Source organism: Myotis yumanensis, unplaced genomic scaffold (assembly GCF_028538775.1).
Source record: "Myotis yumanensis isolate MYYU_CA2020_CCGP unplaced genomic scaffold, mMyoYum1.0.hap1 SCAF_19, whole genome shotgun sequence".
Lineage (NCBI taxonomy): Eukaryota > Metazoa > Chordata > Mammalia > Chiroptera > Vespertilionidae > Myotis > Myotis yumanensis.
Window position 1 is genome coordinate 28,369,457 of NW_027223770.1, and position 23,997 is coordinate 28,393,453.

Sequence of the window (23,997 nt, forward strand, 5' to 3'; positions counted from 1 at the left end):
TCTTCCCGCTGCTGCTGGGCTTTTTGGGGATTTGGGTTGGAGCCGGCAGAATTATCTGCTGAGGATGATGAAAGTGGGACACCTTCTTCCAGCAGCAGGACGCCAGGAGCCGGAGGGCTGGGGGGGCTCAGGGACCCCAGGGAGCCGGGGAGGAGGGGTGTCCCGTGGACAGCGTGCCGGGGGAGGGGCACCTGCCTTGAGTCCCAGGACAGAGGACGGTGAAAGTGCAGAATTATTATTATTATTATTATTGAATTCAGAGAGAGGGAGGGAGAAAGAGAAACATCAATGATGAGAGAGAATCATGGACCGGCTGCCTCCTGCACGCCCCCGACTGGGAATCCAGGCCACAACCTGGGCACGTGCCCTGCCTCCTGCACGCCCCCGCCTGGGGATCCAGGCCACAACCTGGGCACGTGCCCTGACCGGGAATCGAACCTGGGACCCTTCAGTCTGCAGGCCGACGCTCTATCCACTGAGCCCCACCAGCCAGGGCAGTGCAGGATTATTCTCTGTCCCCAGGTCATGGGAACCAGGGAGGCCCCTGTGACCTCACAGCCCAGCGACACGGAGACCCACACACCACCCCGGTGTCCTGCTCTCTCCTCTGACCTTTGGGGAAACGCCCTCCTGGGACCTGGGGTCCTGGGCAGTACAGGAGGGGCTTCTCCTCGCCCTGAAAGAGACTCGGCTGGGGTAATGACCGCGGGGCCTTCCCTGGGGGGCAGCCAGGCTCCCGCCCTCTCTGGAAGCACGGGGCCCACCTGGACGCAGCGAGGGGACACCTGGTAGGCTGGGTGCACTCCCAGCTGAAACCTGTGGCCTGGAAGCCTGCCGGCCTGCTTGTCAGGTGATGCTGTGAGAATGGGGAGCTGCCCGGCCGGCGGGGCTCAGGGGCTGAGCATCAACCTATGAACCAGGAAGTCAGGGTTCGATTCCCGGTCAGGGCACAGGCCCGGGTTGCAGGCTCCATCCCCAGTGGGGGGCGTGCAGGAGGCACCTAATCCATGATTCTCTCTCCTCATGGATGTTCCTATCTTCCTCTCCCTTCCTCTCTGACATCAAAAAAAATATATTTTAAAAAAGAATGGGGAGAAACCAGGAAACGGTTGGTGCCCATAGTTCTGCCCTGGGAGGCCCTCTAGCGGGGGGAGCTGGGTGCGTGCTCTGTGGAAGCTTGGCATCCGCCTGCCGTGGCTCCCGTCCTGGGGCCCCTGAGGCTCCCACCCTCAGGCCGGAGGCGGGAGTAAGTGCTTGGCCCTGGGTGTGATGGGAGAGAGTGTTTCTCTCCTGTGCTGTTCCCCGCAGCCATGAGTGCTGTCTTGTCTTAGAGGCCCCAGGACAGCATGTGTGTGTGTGTGCGTGCGTGTGTGTGTGTGTGCGTGCGTGTGGCAGGGGGCGGGGACAGGGGGGTCCCTGCTTCTCCACTCCACCCTGGAGCCCCAAAGCGGCTACATGCACAATACATAAGCAGGTGGCCGTGGCCATGTGCCGATAAAACTTTATTTATAAAAACAGGCGAGGGGCTGTGGGTCCTCATTGGCTGACCCCTGCCTTAGAGTGACAAGGGTCGGCGCCTGGCCCGGGTGGGAGCGGGGGGGATGGGAAACGCCGGGACAGGGACCCGCCCCTGGACGCTGGCCAGCTCCGACCCGGTGGACGCGACGCAGGCCCGTGTCCTCCAATTCGCTGTCCATTGGGTTGAAGCCGTTCCGTCTGGGACCCTGCAGCTGGCCTCCGTCTCCCCTCTCAGCTCTGCTCGCTCTCGGGCCCGGCGGGGTGGGCACCGGAGGGTGGGCACGGCAGCGAGGCCAGCCCGCCGCGTCTGCATCCACGGGCAGGTCTGCGGGGTGTGTACAGGGCGGTGCATGCAGAGGGTGGCCGTCCGGGCGGCTGGACAGGAAAACCGTGGAAAAGGCACGTGGTTTGGAGCCCGAGCGGCTGTCGGCGCTGCGCTTGGGCCCCGGGCCTCCGGAGCACGCAGGGGGCCGCCCGCTGTCCCGGGGACAGGACCCGCCACCCCCAGCGGCGCAGGTGAGGTCCCAGCCCGAGCTGGTGCAGGCACAGCCGGGTCCGCTGGGCTCCGCTCGGGGACGGTGGGAAGGCCGGGCTCCTCCCCAGGCCTCCAGGCCTGCGTGGGGGGCGGGAGGCCGGGCCGGTCAGTGCCGGCCCTGCTTGACCCAGTTCCGGATGGCCCACTTCTGCCCCGAGCACCGCTGCATCACCAGCCGCAGCCCGAAGTTGGCGTCCTTGGACATCTCCACCTCCAGGCAGCGGCCCGTGTCCCGGCTCACGATGGGGCCGCTCTGCGAGGCAGGGAAACCGAGTCAGCACGGGCGCCGGTGCCGGCGGGAGAGCGTTCAGGAGTGAGGGATGCAAGCCCCTCGCGCTCACAGCCCCCTGGGACTCAGGGCCCCGCTGCCCCCACATTCCTCTGCCCTCACACAACCCCCCCCCCCTCCGCCCCCGTCAGCCGTCCCACCGGCTCCCGGGGCCTCCCCGCCCGCTGACCTGGGTGAAGTCCCACAGCCGCTGCGCTGGGCGGGCCACGTCCTCGCACTTCTTCAGCGCAGGCACCCGGGCCCTGCCGTCGTCCACCAGGCACTTGGAGTCGGGCAGGAAGGCGGTGGAGCCCAGGGGGCCCAGCTGCAGCAGGCCCTCCGTGCTGTAGCGCACGAGCTGGGGGGGTGGGGGGGAAGCAGGGTGACCCTGGGCCGGGGAGGGGGGACCCTGGAGGGAGCAGGGTGGGCATCACCTCCCGGGGCCAGCCCGCCCAGGGACAGCCCTGCTCCCAGCCTGTCCTGTTCCTTCCATGGCTGGCTGTGTGCCGATAAAACTTTATTTATAAAAGCAGGCGAGGGGCTGTGGGACAGCCTCAGCCTCCTTCTCCGGAACTTTGCTAGGAACCCCACATGCACCCCCAGGCACCTGACTGCACAGCCATGGTGGTTACCCTGCCCCGCCTCCCTCCTGCGGTTGGGGCAGCCCCGCCCCTACCTGGGACGACATCCCGTGGCAGGGGTAGAGGATCGCTCGGTCATCGTCCTCCGCTCCCTGGTCCAAGCAGTAGCCGCTGGCCTTGCTGTTTCTCACCTACAACCAGAAACCCAAGGAGAAACCCATGGCCGAGGGGAGGGGCGAGGGGCTCCACCACCCTGGGCCCTGATGGGGGCAGCGGGCAGGCAGGAGGCTGACACACCCAGGGGCTGAGGCCCACCAGCGGAGGGGTCTGCTCTGGGCAGGTGAGGGGGGTGGAGGAGGAGACTGAGGGGTGGGGAGGAGAAGTGGGGGTGTCCAGCCGGGCTCGCTGGGGACAGACTGGCAGGATCCTCTGTGAGGATGACCCTGCTTGTCACTGGGGGAGACAGACAGACAGACAGACGTGCATGGACACCCGGACACTGGCGCACAGGGATGTCTATGAACATACGCAGGGGCGGGGGGGGGGGGGGCGGGGGGGGGTTGCTGACGGGCACTGGAGTGTCAGGACGCGGGAAGGTTGGGGGGGCTTGGCTGACCAGGGCCATCGGGTGGAGGCGGTACCTCTCCGTACGTGAGGGTGTTGTTGTAGGTCCTCATCTCGGGGTACACGTTCTCCAGGTACCACTTAAAGCTCCGGCATTTCAGCCTCTGGCGCAGGGCCAGCCGCTCGGATACGTCCCCGAAGTCCACCCCTGGGTTCTGCGAGGCGGGAAGGGGTGAGTGAGGGTCCTCACGGGCGACCCAGGCCTGACCCAGGCCCCCGCTGCCAGTGGGGAGCTCCAGGAACTGGGGGCCCCTCCTGCCTGGGGCCCTCCCAGGGCAGCTGTCCCGGATGGGAGCGCCGGCTTACGGTCATGGGGATGTTCCAGGCCATGTACACGTGGGACTTGAAGCCGTCCATCCACACCTCGGCCGCCCGCAGGGCGTTGCGCTTGGCGTAGTAGTCGATGTCGTTGTTGTAGGGCTTCCTGGTGCGCTCGATGTGCGCCACGCGGGAGCAGGGCAGCACCTCCATGCTGCCTCCGCACTGCCACACCTGCGGGACAGCCCGCTGGAGGCCCGCTCTCCCAGCCCCGCCCACGGCCCTTCACAGCCCCGCCCACAGCCCCTCTCAAGCCCCGCCCACGGCCCTTCACAGCCCCGCCCACATCCCTTCTCAAGCCCCGCCCACGACCCTTCACAGCCCCACCCACATCCCTTCTCAAGCCCCACCCATGGTCCTTCACAGCCCTGCCCACAGCCTCACCCTCCCAGCTCCTTGAAGCCCCGCCCACCGCGCTTTCCGCCCCGCCCCTGCCTTTCTCAACCACGCCCCCTGCCTGCCAGCCCCGCCCGCAGCCCTTCCCAGCCACGCCCAGTCTTTCCCAGCACTGCCCCCAGCACTCCCCGCCCCGGCCACGCCCCCGGCCACGCCCCCGGCCCTTCCTTAGCCCTTCCCCAGCTCCACCGCTGCTCACCTGCCCTGCGGGCACCTGGAAGCCTGGCACCTGTGTGCTCGTCCCAGGACCAAGGCCAAAGAGAAGCCTCGGCCTTGGGTTCAGTCCACCAGAGCCTGGACAAGGCTGCCCTTGGGCATTTGCTATCAAATTGTACGTCTCTTGCCCGTGACAGGATACAAACAAGAGGGACCCTCCGTGGGGGGACAGGCTCCAAATGCAAGTCTCCGTGGGTGTTCGGGAGAAGCGTGTACACCACGGGCGTTCCCACAGGACACTCAAGTGGACAGACACTGCCCTCCCTCGAGTGGCCACTACTGCTCCCCTCCGGAGGCCCGATCCCCCTGCTCAGGTAGACAGGAGGCTGGGCGGGTGAGGGGCTCACCCTGTGGGCCAGCCTTGCCTCCTGGGCTGAGGCCCTGGATGCACCCTCACCTCACCTGGCAGACCGACCATTTGAGAGTAGAAGCAGACTAGAAAGGTACATCAGTCCCCTCCCGCCCTCCCCGCTGCCCTACTGTGCACGGAGAAAGGTCTAGGACCCGCCCGAGGCACCCATGCACCCACCCCTCTGCTGTCTGAATGCAGGGCCCCTCTTCCCAAGTAGGGACCCCCTAGGTGGGCACCCCTCCCTGCTCCCTCCCTGGGTATCAACACTGTTCTTTGCTTTCGCGAGACAGGCCCCTGTGAATCCACGCGGGAGCGGGAGGAGCCCCAGCCCAGGTGTTCTCTCTCTAACAGGGCCCCTCAAAGGGCCGGTTGGAAGGGCAGCAATTGCCTTCGGTGGGCGGGGGGGCTTCCTGCAACCCCTGGGGGAGCAGGGAGTCTGAACGTGTTGAAACAGAGACACAAAGGGTTTCCCGTTCCCCAGCCGCACCGGCTCTCCTAACCGGGACGCTCAGCGCTTGGTTTCGTCTTGACCTTTATTAACCCGACCGACGGGATGGATTCATTTCCCCCTAATTGGCTCTAGGACTCTCCTCATTAGGAGACGAGCAGTTGGCATTTCTACAATCAGAGAAGTGACATTGGCCCCGAGACCACAGAATTACTCCTCTAATTAGGTTGCATCGATCAGAAGGGCCGTGCGGGCGCCCGTGTTAACGACGGATCAGAGGCGGTGGCGGCAGCTTGGAGGCCCCTGTGCACGGGAGCAGGGTCCCGGAATACAGGAGGAAGAGTCCGCAGAAGCGAGGGGAGGCCTGGCTGCACCTTTCCCTACACCAGCTGGGGCGGAGGAGGGGGCCTGGCAGTCGGAGGCATCAGAGAGGCGGGAGGGGGTGCTTCTGGGGCGGGGGAAATGCATGGATCGCATCTCCAAGCTGCCTGGGAGCACCTGGCCCCAGGTGCCCACAGCCAGTCTCTGCCCACTGTCCCTCAGGACAGGGCTGGCCAGTCCCCTTGGCTGGAGTTCAAGGTCAGACAGGCCTTTTGGATATGAGTGAATGCCAGGCTCCCACACTGATGTCAGCATTCCCCAACCTAATCCATATCTATACCTGCACCCACACCTGCATCCTCACCCGCACCCTCACCTGCTCCTGCTCCTGCTCCTGCTCCTGCACCTGCTCCTGCTCCTGCACCTGCACCTGCACCTGCTCCTGCTCCTGCTTCTGCTCCTGCTCCTGCACCTGCACCTGCTCCTGCACCTGCTCCTACAACTGCTCCTGCTCCTGCTCCTGCTCCTGCACCTGCTCCTGCACCTGCTCCTGCTCCTGCTTCTGCTCCTGCTCCTGCACCTGCTCCTACACCTGCTCCTGCTCCTGCTCCTGCACCTGCTCCTGCTCCTGCTTCTGCTCCTGCTCCTGCTCCTGCTTCTGCTCCTGCACCTGCTCCTGCTCCTGCTTCTGCTCCTGCTCCTGCTTCTGCTCCTGCTCCTGCACCTGCTCCTACACCTGCTCCTGCTCCTGCTCTTGCACCTGCCCCTGCTCCTGCTCCTGCTCCTGCTCCTGCACCTGCACCTGCACCTGCTCCTGCTCCTGCTCCTGCACCTGCTCCTGCTCCTGCACCAGCACCTGCTCCTGCTCCTGCTCCTACACCTGCTCCTGCTCCTGCTCCTGCTCCTGCACCTGCTCCTGCTCCTGCACCTACTCCTGCTCCTGCACCTGCACCTGCTCCTGCTCCTGCTCCTGCTCCTGCTCCTGCACCTGCTCCTGCTCCTGCACCTGCTCCTGCTCCTGCACCTGCTCCTGCTCCTGCTCCTGCTCCTGCTCCTGCTCCTGCACCTGCTCCTGCACCTGCTCCTGCATCTGCACCTGCTCCTGCTCCTGCTCCTGCACCTGCTCCTGCTCCTGCTCCTGCACCTGCTCCTGCATCACCTCAGTCACAAGATATCTCCAAGGGTCTGAAGAGGGGGCATCTTGCAAAAGACCAGGTGCTGTGACCCTGGATTGGTCTCCATGTTGCAAAGTGGGGTCTGGGCTGAAGCTGGACAGAGGGAAGTCAGCAACGGGGAGAATCTGTGGGATTCACCTCCCGACTCCACTTCTAACATGTGTACTTGAGGGCTGATTCTAAATTTGTGATTTACAACTGGGTCATGTCAGAGATTTAAATACGGCTGCAGACAGCCCTGAAATGTTCCCAAGGACCTGAGGTTCGGCAAACGATTACTTTATCAGACACACGGGAATTGTTTTATGCACTTGGGGGGATTCCTGCTATGATATCAGGCAATGAAAATGCTTAAAGAGAAAAGAAAACACATTTATAAGCATCATTTTAAAAGGTTCAAGGGGATTTGACGGCAGGCAGCAACGGAGCTGATTGTTTAATGGCATTTAGCCTGTGCAGCCGCGGTAATCGAACATTAATCAAAGAAAAGGGGGAGGCGAGTGTTATTCTATTAGATTTATAGCCATCGTCAGGCGATCTCTAGGTTTAACCTCAACGCCTACAGCAAATAGGTTTTGAAATGGGCCACTTCAATACACTGTATATAAATTTTTAAAAACTTGCCTTAAATCATCTTTTCTGTGAATAAAGGCCGCAGGCAAAAAATCAAAACAACAACAACAACAACAACAAAAAACAACCCCACAGACGAAGCTCCAGAAACAGAACACAAAACAAGAGCCACACACCAGTCAGAGCTCACCCACAGCTCCACGTGGAGCCCGCGTGGCCCCGGTCCCCGGGGCTTCCTTCGGGGGTATTTACGGAGCATCCCAACCTCCCCGTCACTCCCAGGCACAGCAGGTCCCAGAGGCCCCAGGCAGGCGGCGGCCCCCACACCGGCAGCATGAACAGCCCCTGAGAGTCGGTGGGTGGACGGTGGCCCCAGAGGACTTCAGGCCACGGCCCTCCCGCCACCCCGAGTCACACCCCCTCTGACAGAGAGCAGGAGGGCACTGCGGGCCTCGTGTCCTCGCTGGGTCAAGGGTGGAGTCAGAGGGGACGGCCGAGGTGCCATCCTGCGGGCCCAGCACCTCCGGCCCCTGAACCAAGCTGCCCCCACGCCCCCCCGCCCAGGGGGACTTGGGTGCCCACATCTCCCTCTGCACCCCGACTTTCCACATCCGAAGAAGGCGAACACACAAACAGCCCGAGGACCGATCAAACACCCAGGGCCAAAGGGACAAGCTTCCTGAATTCCCAGCCGTCCTCGCTGCCCACCCCTGAGCGTGACGCAGCAAGAATGAATGGCTTGCCCGGTGGTGTGGCTCAGTGGTTGAGCGTCAACCTATGAACCAGGAGGTCCCGGTTCGATTCCCGGTCAGGGCACAGGCCCAGGTTGTGGGTCGAGCAGGAGGCAGCCGATCAATGATTCTCTCTCATCATTGATGTTTCTATCTCTCTCTCCCTCTGACATATATATGAATAAATGGCTCAAATGATTAAAATGAACCTAAATGTGCAATCTTTTCTTATTATATTCAGCAGACACCACCCTCCTCGTTCCAATGCCATTGAGCCCGTACGTGGACTCTCAGTGGGGGCCCCGTGTCCCACTGGGGGACACGCAGCTCTCGGGCCCACCCGCCCGACCTCCCAGGCCAGCCCCGCACGCCGTCCTCCCCGGCGGTCACTTACCCTCATACCCAGCTCGATGTTTTCGCCGCCATACACCTCCATGCCTGGATCCAGGAGGCCGATGTCCCCGAAATACTCCCGGTCCACCACGAAGGAGCAGCCGATCATGGCGGGGGTCCTGGTGGGGGGCAGACAGCGCGTGAGGGGGTGGGGCCGGGCCAGCGCCCTGCAGCGCCTGCTGGCCCACGTGCTGTCTCCACGCCCTCACACCTCACACCTCCCCCCCCTCCCCTGTGCTCCTGGCCTCCCTCAGCTGCCAGGACTGAGGCGGGGCCTCCGCCGGCTGGTCTCTGTGTCCCTCGGGGCCTGGTGACCGCCCGGCAGGCCAGCCCAGGGGCTCATTCCAGCCCTGGCATCCCGTCCTGGCACCTCAGAGCAGGGAAGTTAAGAAACCAGGTCCCAGCCCGGCCGGGGCTCAGTGGTTAGAGCCTCGGCTCCACCGGCCCCAGGGGCCCCGGCGGCAGCTCACCGGATGGGCGCGGCCTCGTCGCCGCGGTCCAGCCAGTCCTGGGGCGGGATGATGTACATGCACCACAGCCCCCAGTTGTAGCCGTGGGCGGCGCTGGCGTACTGCTGCACCTCGAAGGTGTCGAACTTGATGTTGTCGATGGCGGGCAGCACGATGCGCCGGCGGTCCTCCCGGATCCGCGTCAGGGCGGGCTCGGCCCTGCGGTGAACGGGCCTCAGGAAGGGCCGAGGGGGGGCCACGCACCCCAGCAGGAGCCCAGAGCCAGGCGGCCACTCGGGGTCTGAGGGCCAGCGCGGCGCCCACCTGCTGAGCGCCAAACCCAGGGCCTCCCGCTGGCTCCCTGCAACCCACTCGCCTGCCGGGGGCAGCGACAGCGACGGCCGATGGACACCAAGGCTATCAGACCACGTGGGCCGGCCCGGCGGGCGTGGCTCAGTGGCTGAGCATCGGCCTGTGAACCAGGAGGTCACGGTTCGATTCCCGGTCAAGGGCACACGCCCGGGTTGTGGGCTCCATCCCCAGCAGGGGGCGTGCAGGAGGCAGCCAGTCCATGATTCTCATCATGGATGTTTCTCTCTCTCTCTCCCTCTCCCTTTCTCTCTGTGAAATCCATAAAAATATATTTATAATTTTTTTAAAGTTGCATTTGGAGGTGGCAGACTCGTGGCTCCGAAACGCCCTTACCAGCCGGTGCTGAACTCCACGTGGGCGTCGAAGAAGCCGACGACGGGGGCCGTGGCCGCCTTCCAGCCCTGCAGCCGCGCTCGGATCAGGCCCTCACGCCGGCTGTTGCGGACGACCTTCACCAGCCCCGGGTACCTCTTGTTGACGTACTGGTCCAGGCTGAACTTGAGCTCCGCTGTCAGGGGGTGGGGGACGGGGGGGACACAGAGGCGCCTCAGCGCCCAACACCCGGAGGGGCCCGAGGACCACGTGGACAGGTTGGGCGCCGAGTGGCCCCGTCTACGTCCCATCCACCTCCCGTCCACGTCCCATCCACGTGCCGTCCACGTGCCATCCACGTGCCATCCACGTGCGCGGGGCCTGCGGAGGCTGGACGTGCGTCGTGGTGCTGGACACCCACCCCTGAGACAGACCCACCCAGGAAGCTGGGCTTCCCTGGCAGAGACGGAACAAGACACGAAGGAGACTGATCGGGGGCCGGTGTTGTGAAGATGGGAGGACACGGGGTGAGCTATTCAGCCGTGAGAGGAAATGGCGCCTGTGAATGTGGTCCTCCGGACAATGGAATATTATTCAGCCTTAAAAAGGGAGGGAGCTGGCCCAGCCCGTGTGGATCAGTGGTTGGAGCTCTGGCCTAGACACCAAAGGGTTGAGGGGTTTAGTCCTGGTCAAGGGCATGTACCTGGATTGCAGGTTCAATTCCCAGCCCCGATGGGGACTCCTGCAAGAGGCAACCAATTGATGTGTCTCTCTCACATCGATGTTTCTCTCTCTCTCTCTCTCCCTCCCTCCCTTCCACTCTCTAAAAAAATCAATGGAGTCCTAGCTGGTTTGGCTCAGTGGATAGAGCGTCAGCCTGCGGACTGAAGGGTCCTGGGTTCGATTCCAGTCAAGGGCACGTGCCCGGGTTGCAGGCTTGATCCCCAGTAGGGGATCTGCAGGAGGCAGCCGATCAATGGTTCTCTCTCATCATTGATGTTTCTACCTCTCTTTCTCTCTCCCTTCCTCTATGCAATCAATAAAGATATATTTAAAAAATAAAATAAAAATTGTCAGAAGTCAGAGCCATTTAAAAAAAAAATGTTTAAATCTTTATGAAAAAAAAAATCAATGGAAGCCTGGCTGGCGTGGCTCAGTGGCTGAGCGTCGACCTATGAACCAGGAGGTCACGGTTCGATTCCAGGTCAGGGTTTCGGGCTCGATCCCCAGTAGGGGGCGTGCAGGGGGCAGCCGATCAGGACCCATCATTGATGTTTCAATCTCTCTCTCTCACTTCCTCTCTCTGAAATCAATAAAGATATATCTACAAAACATAAAAAACTCAATGGGAACATATCCTCGGGCGAGGGTTAACACAAAGGACATCCCACACCTGCGAGGGTGGACGGGCCGTGAGGACACTGTTCTCGGTGAAACGAGCCGGACACAGAAGGCCGCGCGTGTGTGACCCGCGTCTGTGAGGGACCCGAGGTCAGACGCACAGACAGGACGTGGGTGGTGGTGCCCAGGGGCTGGGGGGCATGTCTCATGGGGACGGGGCCTCAGGTTGGGACGATGGGACGTTCTGGAGGTGACGGTGGCGACGGCTCCCTGGTCTGCACCCCGACTCCAGCTCCGCCCGGGACGCCCCGCCCGGGGCCTCGGCCGCCACTCACCGTTGTCGCTGTTGTCGTCCACCAGGATGACCTCCTTGAGCAGCGGGGAGGGCGTGTGGTTGACCACGCTGTGCACCGAGCGCAGGAGGACGGACAGCGCCTCGTTGACGAAGATGAACACCACCGAGAGCTGGGGCAGGTCGTCCGCGTAGCTCATCTGCCTGCACCTGCCGGGCCCCGGCCGGGGGGGGGGGGGGGGGGGCGGTGACAGTGTCAGGGCCGGGCTGGGGGACGGACAGACAGGGAGGCCGGAGCCTGCTGCCCCCGCGAGGGCCAGCTCGGCCAGTGCCCCGTCCCACTGCCAACGACAGAGGGTGAGGGTTAACAAAGAACAGAACAGCCCGGCCGGCATGGCTCCGTGGCTGAGTGTCGACCTATGAACCAGGAGGTCAGGGTTGGATTCCCGGTCAGAGCACAGGCCTGGGTTGTGGGCTCGATCCCCAGTGTGGGGCGTGCAGGAGGCAGCCGATCCATGACTCTCTCTCATCATGGATATTTCTCTCTCTCTCTCTCTCTCTCTCTCTCTCTCCCTTCCTCTTGAAATCAATAAAAGCATATTTAAAAATTACTGGGAGCCCTGACCGGTTTGGCTCAGTGGCTAGAGCATCAGCCTGTGGACTGAAGGGTCCCAGGTTCGATTCCGGTCAAGGGCATGTACCTTGGTTGCGGGCACATCCCCAGTAGGGAGTGTGCAAGAGGCAGCTGATCGATGTTTCTAACTCTCTATCCCTCTCCCTTCCTCTCTGTAAAAAATCAATAAAAATATATATTAAAAAAAATTAAAAAAATTACTGGGAAAAATATCCTCCGGAGAGAATTAATTAAAAACCCAACGTGGTTTAAATGCACTGACTGTGACGTCATCTGCTAGCATCGTGGTAACCAGAACCTGGCCTTCCCAAGTCTGGCTGATTTGGGACGCGTGGCCCCGCCCAGCACTGGGCACATGGTGCTGCCAGTGCTGCCTGCACGGGGCTGGGGGAGGGCAGGTGCCTCAGGGCCCACCCGGGGAGGACGGCTGGGCTCCGGCCACAGGGGGCCCCGGCTCAGACCTCACATCCACCTGGAGCCAGAGAGGCCGAGCCTCCCGACCCCGGGCGTCTGAGGATTTATGGGCCCGCAGAGCAGAGGCGGCGGCACGAGGGAGGTGGCAGCCACTCCTGAGGTCCCGGGCGGTCGCGAGGCAGGCAGAGCCGGGCTGGCCTCGCGGGACACGGGGCCGCGGCCGACACTGATGGAGATTGATGGGGACGCCCTCTGTGCCTCCGGAGACATAAAGCTCCGGGAGAGGTTGGCGAGCGGCGTGCCTCCCAGGGAGCGTGAGCCCTGCCTGGTGAACCGAGCGCACGTCCTGCCAGGCCCCGGGTCTGGGCTCAGCGCAGCCAGGAAGCTGCGTCACGTCGAGACCTTGATGAGGCTTCTGGGAACAGCTGGGGAGGGTTTGCAGAAGCGTCACCCGAGACGGTTCTGCCCCTGACATCCTGGAGGCCTTCCTGGTGGCGGCATCTGCCCGCGGGTGACACTGTCCCGCCTGCCCAGGGGCACCGATGTGAGTGGGGCCACACTGACGCCAGCCTTCCAGCTGGCAGGGCAACCACAGGGCCCGAGGCAGGAGCCAGGGGGGCGTGGAGAGCCCCACAGAACTGTCCTTCTGAGACGGAGTCTGCCTGTCTGTCTGTCCCCTCGGCCTCCCATTAGCCTCTGACCCTGCAGCAGGATGGGCCACCGCTCCCGGCCCGAGTGGCTTAGTGGTTGAGCGTCGACCTATGAACCAGGAGGTCAGGGTTCAATTCCCGCTCAGGGCACAGGCCCGGGTTGTGGGCTCGATCCCCAGTGAGGGGCGTGCAGGAGGCAGCCGGTCCATGATCCTCTCTCATCATGGATGTTTCTATCTCTCTCTCTCTCTCTCTCTCTCTCTCTCTCTCCCTCTCCCGTCCTCTCTGAAATCAATAAAAATGTATTTTTAAAAACAGGATGGGCCTGCAGCCTGTTCAGAGGACAGAGTCGTGGGAGGCTGCTGGCCTCTCGACCATCTCTGGGAGACCCTGTTCCCGAGGCCCCTGCCCTCCCCGCACACACCTCCTTCCCAGCCACAGACGGACGGACAGACAGACAGCTTGGGGGCTGGCGGAAGGCGGGGTGTCCCCGTGCGGACGAACTGCCTGTGGGGGGCGTGGCTTTGCTGCGGTCCCTCCCGGCGAGGAGAGAAAGCAGGTGCCTTTCCCCACAGAACAAGCCACACAACACGGTCACTTCCGTGTGGACAGCGAATCTCCCTGCTCATCGTCAGATACCCACCCCCTCGCCTCGCGGGCCCTGCGGGCAGGAGGTGGGGAGCAGGCCCCAGGCCCACGCACCAGGGACGCCTCCCGCTCACGGCCCACTCGGTCAGCACCTGCTGGACACCTCCCTGCTCCCAGCTTCGACGTTAACACGCATGCAGACCTCGGGGACGTGGGCGGAGGGGACCCTAAGCGCTGGGATGCAGGGCGGGGCCCGGGAAGGCCGCGCGGTTACGATCCTGTTTCACGTGGATTTGCCAGTTGTCCTCTCAGGGTCCCCTGGGCCAGGCTGTGGCCTAGATCTATGCCATGTGCTTCGATGCATAGGAAACCGCCGCCTAACTAGAAAGCTGTCCACCCACAGAGAGAGCGGCACGAACACGGTGCTAAGGGGAGAGGCGTGCGACGGGGTAGGCCTGGGGCGGGGACACGGGCACAGAACCACCATCTCTGGACCAAAACATGGCCTGTGCCACACGTGGCATTCGTGTTCGTGGCAGCGCCGTGAGGGCCTGCAGTGGCCCAGCCTGGCTTTCTCAGACCGACAAACGTCCGCATCAAAAGGGGCCCAGCAGCCAGCCCTGTCGCTGGGCCGAGAATCAGACGCCCACCCCCGGCCGCAAGCACAGAAACCAGGGAGGGGAGGTCCCCCAGGGGGAGGGACAGGGTCCATGTGATAGGCTGCGTCCGGAGCCCACGGCCGGCAGGGAGGCAGGAAGGAGGAAGAAGGGAGGAGGGGAGGGGAGGAGGGGGAGGGGAGGAGGGGGAGGGGGGAGGACCCCGTGGGAGGTCGCTGCTCACTTTTTGGGCCTGTAGTCGGGGATGGTCCTGTCCAGGGAGATCCGGTCGCTCAGCTGCGCGTTGTAGCCGAACTCCTCGTAGTTGCCGGCCGCCTCCTGGCTGTCGTCTCGCAGTGTGGCCGCAGCACCGCCCTGGCCCAGGCCCCCCGGGCCCTCCACCAGACCCATGGGCTTGGCGAGGCCTGGAGGGGAGCAGAAAAGAGGGGTCAGGCAGGTTCCGGGACAGACGGACGGACGGATGAGGCGGGAAAGGCAAAACCGTGGATCAGTAAAAAGATCCCTGGTAGCGCCCTCACCGGTTGGGAGAGAGCGACGGCCTGCAGACGGAAGGGTCCCGGGTTCGATTCTGGTCGGGGCACAGGACCGGGTTGAGGGCTCGATCCCCAATAGGGGCGTGCAGGAGGCAGCCGGTCCATGATTCTCTCTTCTCACTGATGTCTCTCTCTCCCTCTCCCTTCCTCTCTGAAATCAATATCTATGTATATAGAAGCCCAGCAACCAAACAGTGCAATGACCGGAGTGACCAGAATGACGGCCAACCAGCCGGACCTGGGTCCTGATCGTCCCCCCGCCCCCCTTCCCCCGATTGGGGGTGGGGCTGGCTGGCCAACCGCCCACTGCCTCTCCCCCCTTCCCCTCCGCCAGCCTGGCCCTATGGGCCCCCGTGGGGCGGGCCGACAGACCCCATTCATACATGACTTTGTGCACCGGGCCTCTAGTAAATACATAAAAAAAGAAAAAAACAACCCAGAAATCTGCCCACAGTCACCGTGTCCCCTGCGCCCTGGCGCGCCAGCCCCGCTCCAGGGGGCACTGCTTCTTCTGGTTCGAGTCTCTTCTGTGCTGCCCCCTCGAATCCGCACGTGACGGGCCTGGATCGAGCCCACAACCCGGGCATGTGTCCTGACCGGGAATCGAACCCTGACCTCCTGGTTCATACGTCGACACTCAGCCACGGAGCCTCGCCGGCCGGGCTAGACCAGCAAGGACTTCGACAAACCGACTGCGGTGACCACTGAGTGGTGGGAAGAAGGCTGCTCCCCAGTGAAGCATCTCTGGACACACCCGGCTTTGTGAGGGACGGGGTACCCTGCACCTCATCCCACCCAGACAGGAAAAGGGGGTCCCCGTCCCCAGCCACCCCATCGCCAGCCCCGGTTTGGGGGTCCTGGGGGACCTGCATTCATGCCCAGGTGGGGCCGCTCTCAGGAAAGTGAGCCTCAGCGGGCGCCCAGGAGGCTTCCTCAGGGGCAGGAACCCCGTGATGCCTGCACCCCCCCACCCCTCCTCCGCCCGGAGCCTGGAGCCCGGAGCCCGGAGCCCGGAGCCCGAGGGCACGCCTGCGGGGACGCGCTGCTGTCAGGCAGGGAGTGACTGGAGAGCCAGCAGCTTCTGTTAACGAATCAGGCGGAAGGCGATCTCCCTTTGTCCGAGTTCATCATCGTTGTTGTCATTGGACGAGGTCGGGCACCTCTGCGGAGGCCGCCGGCCGCCCACGGCGATTCCGCGTTCGCGGAGGAATTGTCTGAAGTCCGTGACCCGAGGGAGCTAATGACAGGCGCTGACCGGGAGGCACGGGGGCCGGGAGTTGGCCGCACGGAGGGCGTGAGGTGCGGCCACGCGGAGCCGGGACTCAGAGCAGTGGGTCTGCGCCCGCTTCCCAGGCACCTTCTCTTGTGCCCTGAGAAAAGCCAGGTGGGGGTTCATGATCCACCGAGACTGTCACCCACACATACGGGGGGGGGGGGGGGCTGTAGGGAGTGGTGGGGCCTGCGGCTCAGGAGCCCCACCCGTGTGGCCTCGGGTCCAAAGACGCCAGATCTTCTAGACTTCCTTGTTTAAAAATATGTATTTGTATTGATTTCAGAGAGGGAGGGAGACGGGGAGAGAGAAACATCCATGATGAGAGAGAATCATGGACCGGCTGCCTCCTGCACGCCCCCCACTGGGGATCGAGCCTGCAACCTGGGCATGTGCCCCGACAGGGAATCGAATCCTGACCTCCTGGGTCATAGGTTGACGCTCAACCCCTGAGCCACGCCGCCTGAGCAATGCAGGGGGCGGGGGGGGGGGGGGGGGGGGGAGGTCCAGAGGGCGCCTGGCAGCGTCTGGATTTCATGTTCCATGAGAAAGACAAAGCACAACACAGGGGGCCCCGTTAGCCAGGGTTTTGTCAGGGACCCTGAATTCCCACTCAGAGGAGCAAGGGGTGGGTGTTAGGGACGAGAGGCTGCCCTGCCCACCTGGGGACTCGCTGGCCCTGCCCGGCTGCGGCCAGCTCCCGGGAGCCCTGCGGGCAGCCTCTGCCCCCTCCCCACCCCGAAGCGTCCTCTCCCACGCCCGCTCCCCCCGGCTGCCTGGCTGTGGGGGCCGCTGTGATTTCTCAACTTGGAAGGAGTGTGGTTTCCAAGCTCCCAGCTTCTCTCTGAGTCACTGAGTCCCATCTGTCACCGGCGCGTAAGCCAATCTTCCCGGAGAGGAAACGGCTGCCCGCAGAGGCTCTTCTGCGAGGAGGGGGGAGGCGTGCCCGCTAGCGGCATCGGGCGGCTGTGAGATACGGCCTGGCTCAGGATTCGGGGTCCGGGCACCCCTGGGGACGTGTGACGGCCTCTGGCAGCCCACAGAAGGGGTCTCGGGGTCAGCCGGGGGCCCCGGGAGGGCAGGGCAGGCTGGTCGAACCCACCGCGGCCCTGGAAACCACTAGGAACGTGAGATGTAAACGCCAGGAATAGCCTCCGCTTCTCTAAGCTGTGGCCACCTGGCCAGGAATGACCAGGCCCAAAGGAAGGAATAATGGGAACCGAGCCGATGACTGGGTCCCTGGGAGAGGGACGGGGGGTCTAGATACTGCAAACGGCCGGCTGGCGTGGTTGAGACCGACCTATGACCCAGGAGGTCACGGTTCGATTCCCGGTCAGGGCACATGCCCGGGTTGTGGGCTCCATCCCGGATTAGCGTTAACCGGTTAAACATTCGGATTTCGTAATCAAAGAAAACACGATAACTTCAAGAGAAACATCCAAAGTGCTTTATTCAGAGTCATGTCCATCGCTGGCCACCCATTCCCCATCTCTCAGGTGATCGGTGGAGACCGTCCCAAGGGAATTTTCCTTGTTCTGAGGCAGGACATTCAGAGACCCAGTTTCCCACGTCTTCGCACGTGTGGAAGCGCCGCTCAGAGAGCCCGTGTGCCGTCGATCGGAACAGGTGGTCATCGGAAGGAGCAGGGCCGGTGAACACGGCGGGTGGGCTCATACTTCCCAGGCAAGATCTTTTCACCCGTCTTTCACTGGTTTTGAAGTGTGTGATGGTGCCTCATCACGAAGCAAAATTACTTTGCCGTGTGTTCTGGCCCACGGTGGCCGTTTTACGATGAACAATTGGTTATTTGTTGTCGGTAGCGATCAGTATTAACGGTTTCACCTGGTTTTAGAAGCTGCTAATACACCACACCTTCCTGATCCCACCAAACGCAGAGCAGTGTCTTCTCTCTGAAGCGATTTGGCCTTGCAGTCAATGTGGATGGTTGACCTGGATCAACCCGTGATTTTGTGCGTTTGGGATTCTCAGAATAAACCCACTTCTCATTGCCAGTCACAGTTCGATGCCCAAAGACTTTCTTTCGTGCCGTTGAAGCAACATTTTACTGATGACTTTTCGGTTTTCCATGTGTCTTTCGTCCAGTTGATGTGGCACCCATTTTCCTTCCTTTAAAACCTTTCCCATTGCTTGTAAACGGTCGGAAATTGTTTGCTGAGCAACGTTGAATCTTTCTGCGAGTTGTTTCTGAGTTGGACACGCATCTTCACCCAATAAAGCTTGTCATTGTCGGTCTTCCATCTTTTTCGGTTGACCTGGATGTTCTTGGTCTTTCACATCGAAATCCTCACTTTTAAAGCGTTTAAACCAGCGTTCACAAGTATCTTGAGACAGAGCATGTTCCCCATAAGCTTCCCGAAATATACGATCACTTTTCTTCAAAATAAAGTAATGAATTAAAACTTCCCGCAAATGCTCTTTTTTTTTGGCACGAAATTTGACATTTTTAAGTGTAAAAATATCTATGATGTTAACACCTTCAGCAAATTTGACATAGGAAGTTTTGAAGCTTGTTGTCAATACAACAAAATAGCACACATAACAAATCACATATATATCAGCATATGTGTAACCCCATCTATTGATAAAAACCCACATTAGTAACCAATTAATGGTTAATCTGCATTAGTAACCAGTTGATGGTTAATCCACATTAGTAACCAGGTGATGGTTAATCCACATTAGTAACCGGGTGATGGTTAATCCGCATTAGTAACCGGGTGATGGTTAATCCGCATTAGTAACCAGTTAATGGTTAATCCACATTAGTAACCGGGTGATGGTTAATCCACATTAGTAACCGGGTGATGGTTAATCCGCATTAGTAACCAGTTGATGGTTAATCCACATTAGTAACCGGTTAATGGTTAATCCGCATTAGTAACCAGTTGATGGTTAATCCACATTTAACTAACCGGGTGATGGTTAATCTGCATTAGTAACCAGTTAATGGTTAATCCGCATTAGTAACCAGGTGATGGTTAATCCACATTTAACTAACCGGTTGGTGGTTAATCCGCATTAGTAACCGGGTGATGGTTAATCCGCATTAGTGACCAGTACACCCAGTAAAGACGGGAGACGCGCTGCCTGGGCCTTCGAAGATCACCTCACTCCCTCCCGGCCTCAGCTGGATCCACTCTCTCCAAAACAGCAGCTAATTTCATTACCGACAGGACTTTTAAGGTTCCCCCGAGGCCCAAGCGGATAAGGTATTGTCGATGGTGGGGAGACGGACGGCCCTCGGAAACAATGGAGTCAGGAATATCTCGCAGGGCCCGTGATACCTGTAAAATATTTTCTCACCGAGACTAATAGAGCGTTTGATAGATCCCCTCCATAATCCTCGCGTCCGAGGAAGATGAATATGGATGGGCCGGGCCGGGGATAAGGATGGAAATGTCGGGCAGATGACTTCCTGGCTCTGCGTGCACCAGCGAGGGAAGGGAGGGAGGGGAGGGTGTGGACTGCTCCTCCCAACGCGGGGCCCACCTGCCCCAGGTTCAGGACTCCTTATTGCTGGGGGGGGGGGGGGGGGACATCCGTGCGTCCTGCCACCTTGGCAGCAACCTGGCTCCGAGGGACCCTGCCCCAGAGGGTCAGATGGTCAGGCCCGGCTCCCCACACCCATCCAGGTCTGACGGGGGAGGACTGTGTTCCTTCGGGCTCAGGTCTCTGTTTAGATCCCAATGGCAGCCTGGCCGGCGTGGCTCAGGGGTTGAGCGTCGACCTATGAACCAGGAGGTCAAGGTTCGATTCTCCATCAGGGCACAGGCCTGGGTTGTGGGCTCGCTCCCCAGTAGGGGGGTGCAGGCGGCAGCCGATCCACGAGTCTCTCTCATCATTGATGTTTCTATCCCTCTCTCCCTTCCTCTCTGACATCAATAAAAATGTATTTTAAAATAAATAAATGAACCACCTGGAAAATGCTTTTTTCCTTTGGGTGAACTGCAATGGGGTGGGGGGGTGTCAGACGCGAGTCCCGGCGACACCAGCTGTCACCAGGCCGGGGAGACAGTCCCAACCTCTGCTTGCTCAGCGGAGTCCCCGTGAGAAAAACCCCAGTCAGGTGGCATCCCCAGGGGCCCGCTGGCCTGTCCCTCCTCCGGCGCCCGGCCACTGCCCCTCAGGGGAAGCTGCGCCGCCCTCGGCTGCGGAAGCCGAGACTCATTTTCCTCTTGTCCTTCCGCATCCTTCCCACGGGGCTCAGCCTGTTCTCACGTGGCTTCTTGTGATCAACCATCAGCCCCACTCCTGCACTGCCCCCCTCGTAGGGACCCCCTGGGGTGCGTGTGGCCTTGGGGCTCCCCTGTCATTTCCAGGAGCAAACGCCGAGTGGCTCCTGGGTGAGACACTGTGCTGAGTACCTGGCCGGAGGGGGGCAAGACGGACTCCCCAAAGAGAGTGAGGGCGGGGAGACAGACAGAGAGATACAGAGACAGAGGGACAGAGAGAGGGAGAGGCAGAGACAGACAGACAGATGGAGACAGAGGGACACAGACAGAGATGGGGGACAGGTGGGGAAAGCGGGGGGCGGGGAGACAGGGACATTGAGGAGGAGGGAGAGATTAGGGGAGAAAGGGAGGGGGAGGGAGAGGGAGGAGAGTTTTACAGGAAAAGGAGGGCAGGAGGAGGGGAGAGAAAGAGGGCGGCGGGGACACCAGGGGAGAGGGGAGAGGGGAGAGGGGAGAGGGGAGAGGGCGGGGGCCTGGGTGACCCTCTGTCCAGAGACACATCCGCATCGCAGGTCAGAGCCGGGAAGCGGGAAGGTCAAGGGAAGGGCCCGTTTCCCGCCACCAAGAGCCTGGCTCTTCCTTCTCCCCGGGAAGGGCGCGGCGGGAAGGGCTGGTGCAGGGCCGGCCTGGAGTTACACAACCGGGCGAGCGGCACCGTCTTTACATAACCCTCCTCTCTCCCAGGAAACAGGCTCACACCCGCAGATACCCTCCTAGCGAGACGCTGTGGGCTGCCGTGGGGCACACGCCTCCCGAGATGCACCGCCCGCCGGCGCGGCCAGGGCCGCTGAACCAAACTTCCTCCCCGCGCAGGCGGCCTCGGCTGAGGAGGGGAGACCAGGAGAGCCGCAGGGCCCTTCAGAACCGCCTGGGGAGCAAGACCAGGCGTCCTGGGGAGGTGGGTGGGGGGTGGCGAGAGGGTGCCTGGGCGTGAGGGGGCTGCTGGGCTGGGTCCCGGCGGGCGAGGCTGCAGACAGAGCCTGAGCCTCGAAGTGTCACCAAGGCTCCCGGTTTAGAGGTGCTGCTCAGAGGTGGGCTGAGCGCCCTGAAGGGAACCCCGCCAGGACCCCGCATCAGGCGGGGCCGCCTGCAGACCGGCCCAGCCACCTCCCGGCGAGCCTGGTACTGATGCTTCCTGAGTGTGGCTGGGCTGCCAGCACAGAAACCAGAGGAAAAACCCCCAAAGAGATCAACACAAACTTTCCTCCTCCCTCCAGAACCCGCACAGAGCCGCCTCCTAAGCAGGAAAGCGCTCCTCTCGCCAGCGGTGGCCATGGCTCTGACCCCTGAGAGCGACGCTGACCCTCCGGGGTGACCCACACCTGCTCCCGATGCAACGAGGAGCCCCCGCCAGCAGCTGGGCTTCCCACAGACAGTCCCCGGGGTCCAGGGCCCACCTGCTCAGTGAACACCTGCCAGGCCCCTGACTACTGTCCCCCGTCACAGGCTCCCAGCCTCACGCCTGACCCCCAACCCTTCCTGGGGCGAGCGAGCCCCGGGCTTCCTCCAGGACGGGCAGCTGAGTGAGCCCCGTGGTCGGCGAGGCCCCTCTTCCCACTCGCATAGAAGAGCGCCAGCCGTGTGGCTCAGTGGTGAGCGTCGACCTAGGAACCAGGAGGTCAGGGTTCGAATCCCAGTCAGGGCACAGGCCCGGGTTGTGGGCTCCATCCCCAGTGTGGGGCGTGCAGGAGGCAGCCGGTCCAGGATTCCCTCTCATCATGGATGTTCCTCTCTCTCCCTCTCCCTTCCTCTCTGAAGTCAATAAAAAACATTAAAATAAAAAAGAGGGCCAGGCCAGCCACCTCGGAAGGGCAGCGTCGCCCTCCGGTACCCGACCCCCGACCCCTGACCCCTGACCCCTCAGCAGCCAGAGAAGCACAGTATGCCCGCACTCTTGCACCTGGACTCTACCTGCCCCTCAAGCAGGTCCTACGACCTCTTTGTCTTTAACCCGAGGACATTGTCCCATGGATTTTCAGAGCGAGCGGGAGACAGAGGGAGAGACGGAGAGAAACATCCATGTGAGAGACACACATCGACAGGCTGCTTCCTGCACGCGCCCCGACCAGGACCCGGGCCGGGGAGGAGCCTGCAACTGAGGTGCGTGCCCTTGACGGGAATCGAACCCGGGACCCTTTGTTCCGCAGGCCGAGGCTCCATCCACTGAGCCACACCGGCCAGGGCAGGTCCTACAGCCTCTTCGGAAGTTCTCTCCAGTGCCCGGTCCCACCAGGGGGGGAGCTGAGTCCTGGAGTATTTGGGGGGGGGGTGGTCTCCAGTGTCCACTGGGCAGCGGAGTGGCCAGGGGTCATCAGGCAACGCCTCTGCGATAGGAGCCGGCCAAGAGCCCCCTGTCCCCCTCCTGCCTCCCCGATCCCGAAAGTTCCACCCCATTCCCTGCGGGCCGCCAGCCCCAGGGGTCAGCGCAGGGTCAGCGGCTGGACACAGGGCAGTGACCGGCTCCGGACAGGCCGCCCCCCCCCCCAGTCCCCGGGGCTCACCGTTCAGTTGGTGGTACACCACCTCCTCCAGGTGGTCCAGGCGCTGCAGGATGGCCTCGCGGTCCCCCGGGTCCCCCCGCGCGCCCGCCCTGCCCAGCCGGCTGCGCGCCCGGCGGTCGGCGCCGCGCAGGACCTGGCCCGGCCCCTCGGCGCGGCCCTGCAGGCGGCAGTACGCGGAGAAGAGGACGATGCCCACGAACACCAGGATGTTCACCGTCAGCAAAGTTTTGATCTTCCTGGCCACCGCCATGGACGCGGCTGCGAGCGGGGGGCTGCCTCCCCCGCGGGGCACCTGCCGGGCCCGGCCGCCCGAGGCTCCGCCCAGCCCGGCGCTTCGGGGACCATGAGCCCCTCCTGGCCGGCTCGCTGCGGGGCCACGGGAGCTGCGGGGCGGGGGGGGGCGGGGGGCTGCGGGCCGGGGGCGGGGGCCGTGGGTTTGGGGCCGAGCTCGGGGGGTGCGGGCCGGGGGAGGGGGCCGGCGGGTCGGGGCCGAGCTCGGGGGGTGCGGGCGGGCGGAGGGGGCTGTGGGTTCGGGGCGGGGCGGGGGCTGCGGGCGGGGCTGCGGCGGGAGGAGGGGCCGCGCCGGGAGCTGTCCCTTCAGCACCACCGCGCCCGCTCCGCGCGCCCCGCCGCCGCCGGGGTCCCCGAGCTCAGGGGCTGCCCGGGGCCACGGGCGCGGGGCGCAGCCGGCATCCTCCGCAGCGGGGCGCGGGCCCGGATCGCGGGGCGGCGGGGCGGGGCGGGCCCGAGGGCCGGGGAGGCGCGGGAGGCGCGGGAGGCGCGGGAGGCGCGGGCCGGCGGGCGCTCGGGCTGGCGTGCGGCTGCTGCCCGCCCCGCAGTCACGGCGCCGGTGCGGAGTGACGCGGCCGCCCAGCCCATCAGCATGCACTCGGCGCCCCGCGCCTCCCCCGCGCCCCGCACCCGCCGGGACTGTCCCACCGACCCACCCACCCCTCCCTGGGGCGGGGTCCGAGCGCTCCCCGTGCCCCCTCCCTCCCCCCACCCCCCCCACCCCCCCACCCCCGGTTTGGGCGGCCGGGCGGGGGCGGACCCGCGCGCGCTTCGGGGACCCAGACCAAGGGCATCCGGGCCGCACGGCAGGGGCGGAGCCAGCGGGCCCGCCCTCCCCACTCCCCTCCCCAAACTCGGAATGAACCTCCAGCTGGACTCCGGTCAGACTTGACCCTGGTGCGGGCTGCGTTGTCCTCCTGAGCGGCCGTGGGGCAGGGCCTTGGCGGGCAGGAGCGCGGACAGGGGGTCAGGGCCTCCTGGGTGGGCTCCCCGCCTCCCTGAGCCTCCCCCCGCCCCCCCCCCCCCCCCCC

At 63.0% G+C, this 23,997-nt stretch overlaps 1 protein-coding gene across 1 annotated transcript; it reads right to left on the reverse strand.

Moving 5' to 3' along the window:
* Nucleotides 1-1,489: 1,489 nt before the first annotated feature.
* On the reverse strand, nucleotides 1,490-23,128 carry GALNT9 (polypeptide N-acetylgalactosaminyltransferase 9). Its single transcript, XM_070399769.1, has 11 exons — nucleotides 22,676-23,128; nucleotides 14,342-14,522; nucleotides 11,259-11,425; nucleotides 9,604-9,778; nucleotides 8,920-9,117; nucleotides 8,451-8,568; nucleotides 3,833-4,018; nucleotides 3,544-3,681; nucleotides 2,998-3,093; nucleotides 2,512-2,679; nucleotides 1,490-2,306 (listed from the first exon to the last, which is right to left on the reverse strand). The coding sequence occupies exons 1-11, from the start codon at nucleotides 22,923-22,925 to the stop codon at nucleotides 2,160-2,162; spliced, it is 1,824 nt and encodes a 607-aa protein (XP_070255870.1). The 5' UTR covers nucleotides 22,926-23,128; the 3' UTR covers nucleotides 1,490-2,159.
* Nucleotides 23,129-23,997: the final 869 nt, after the last annotated feature.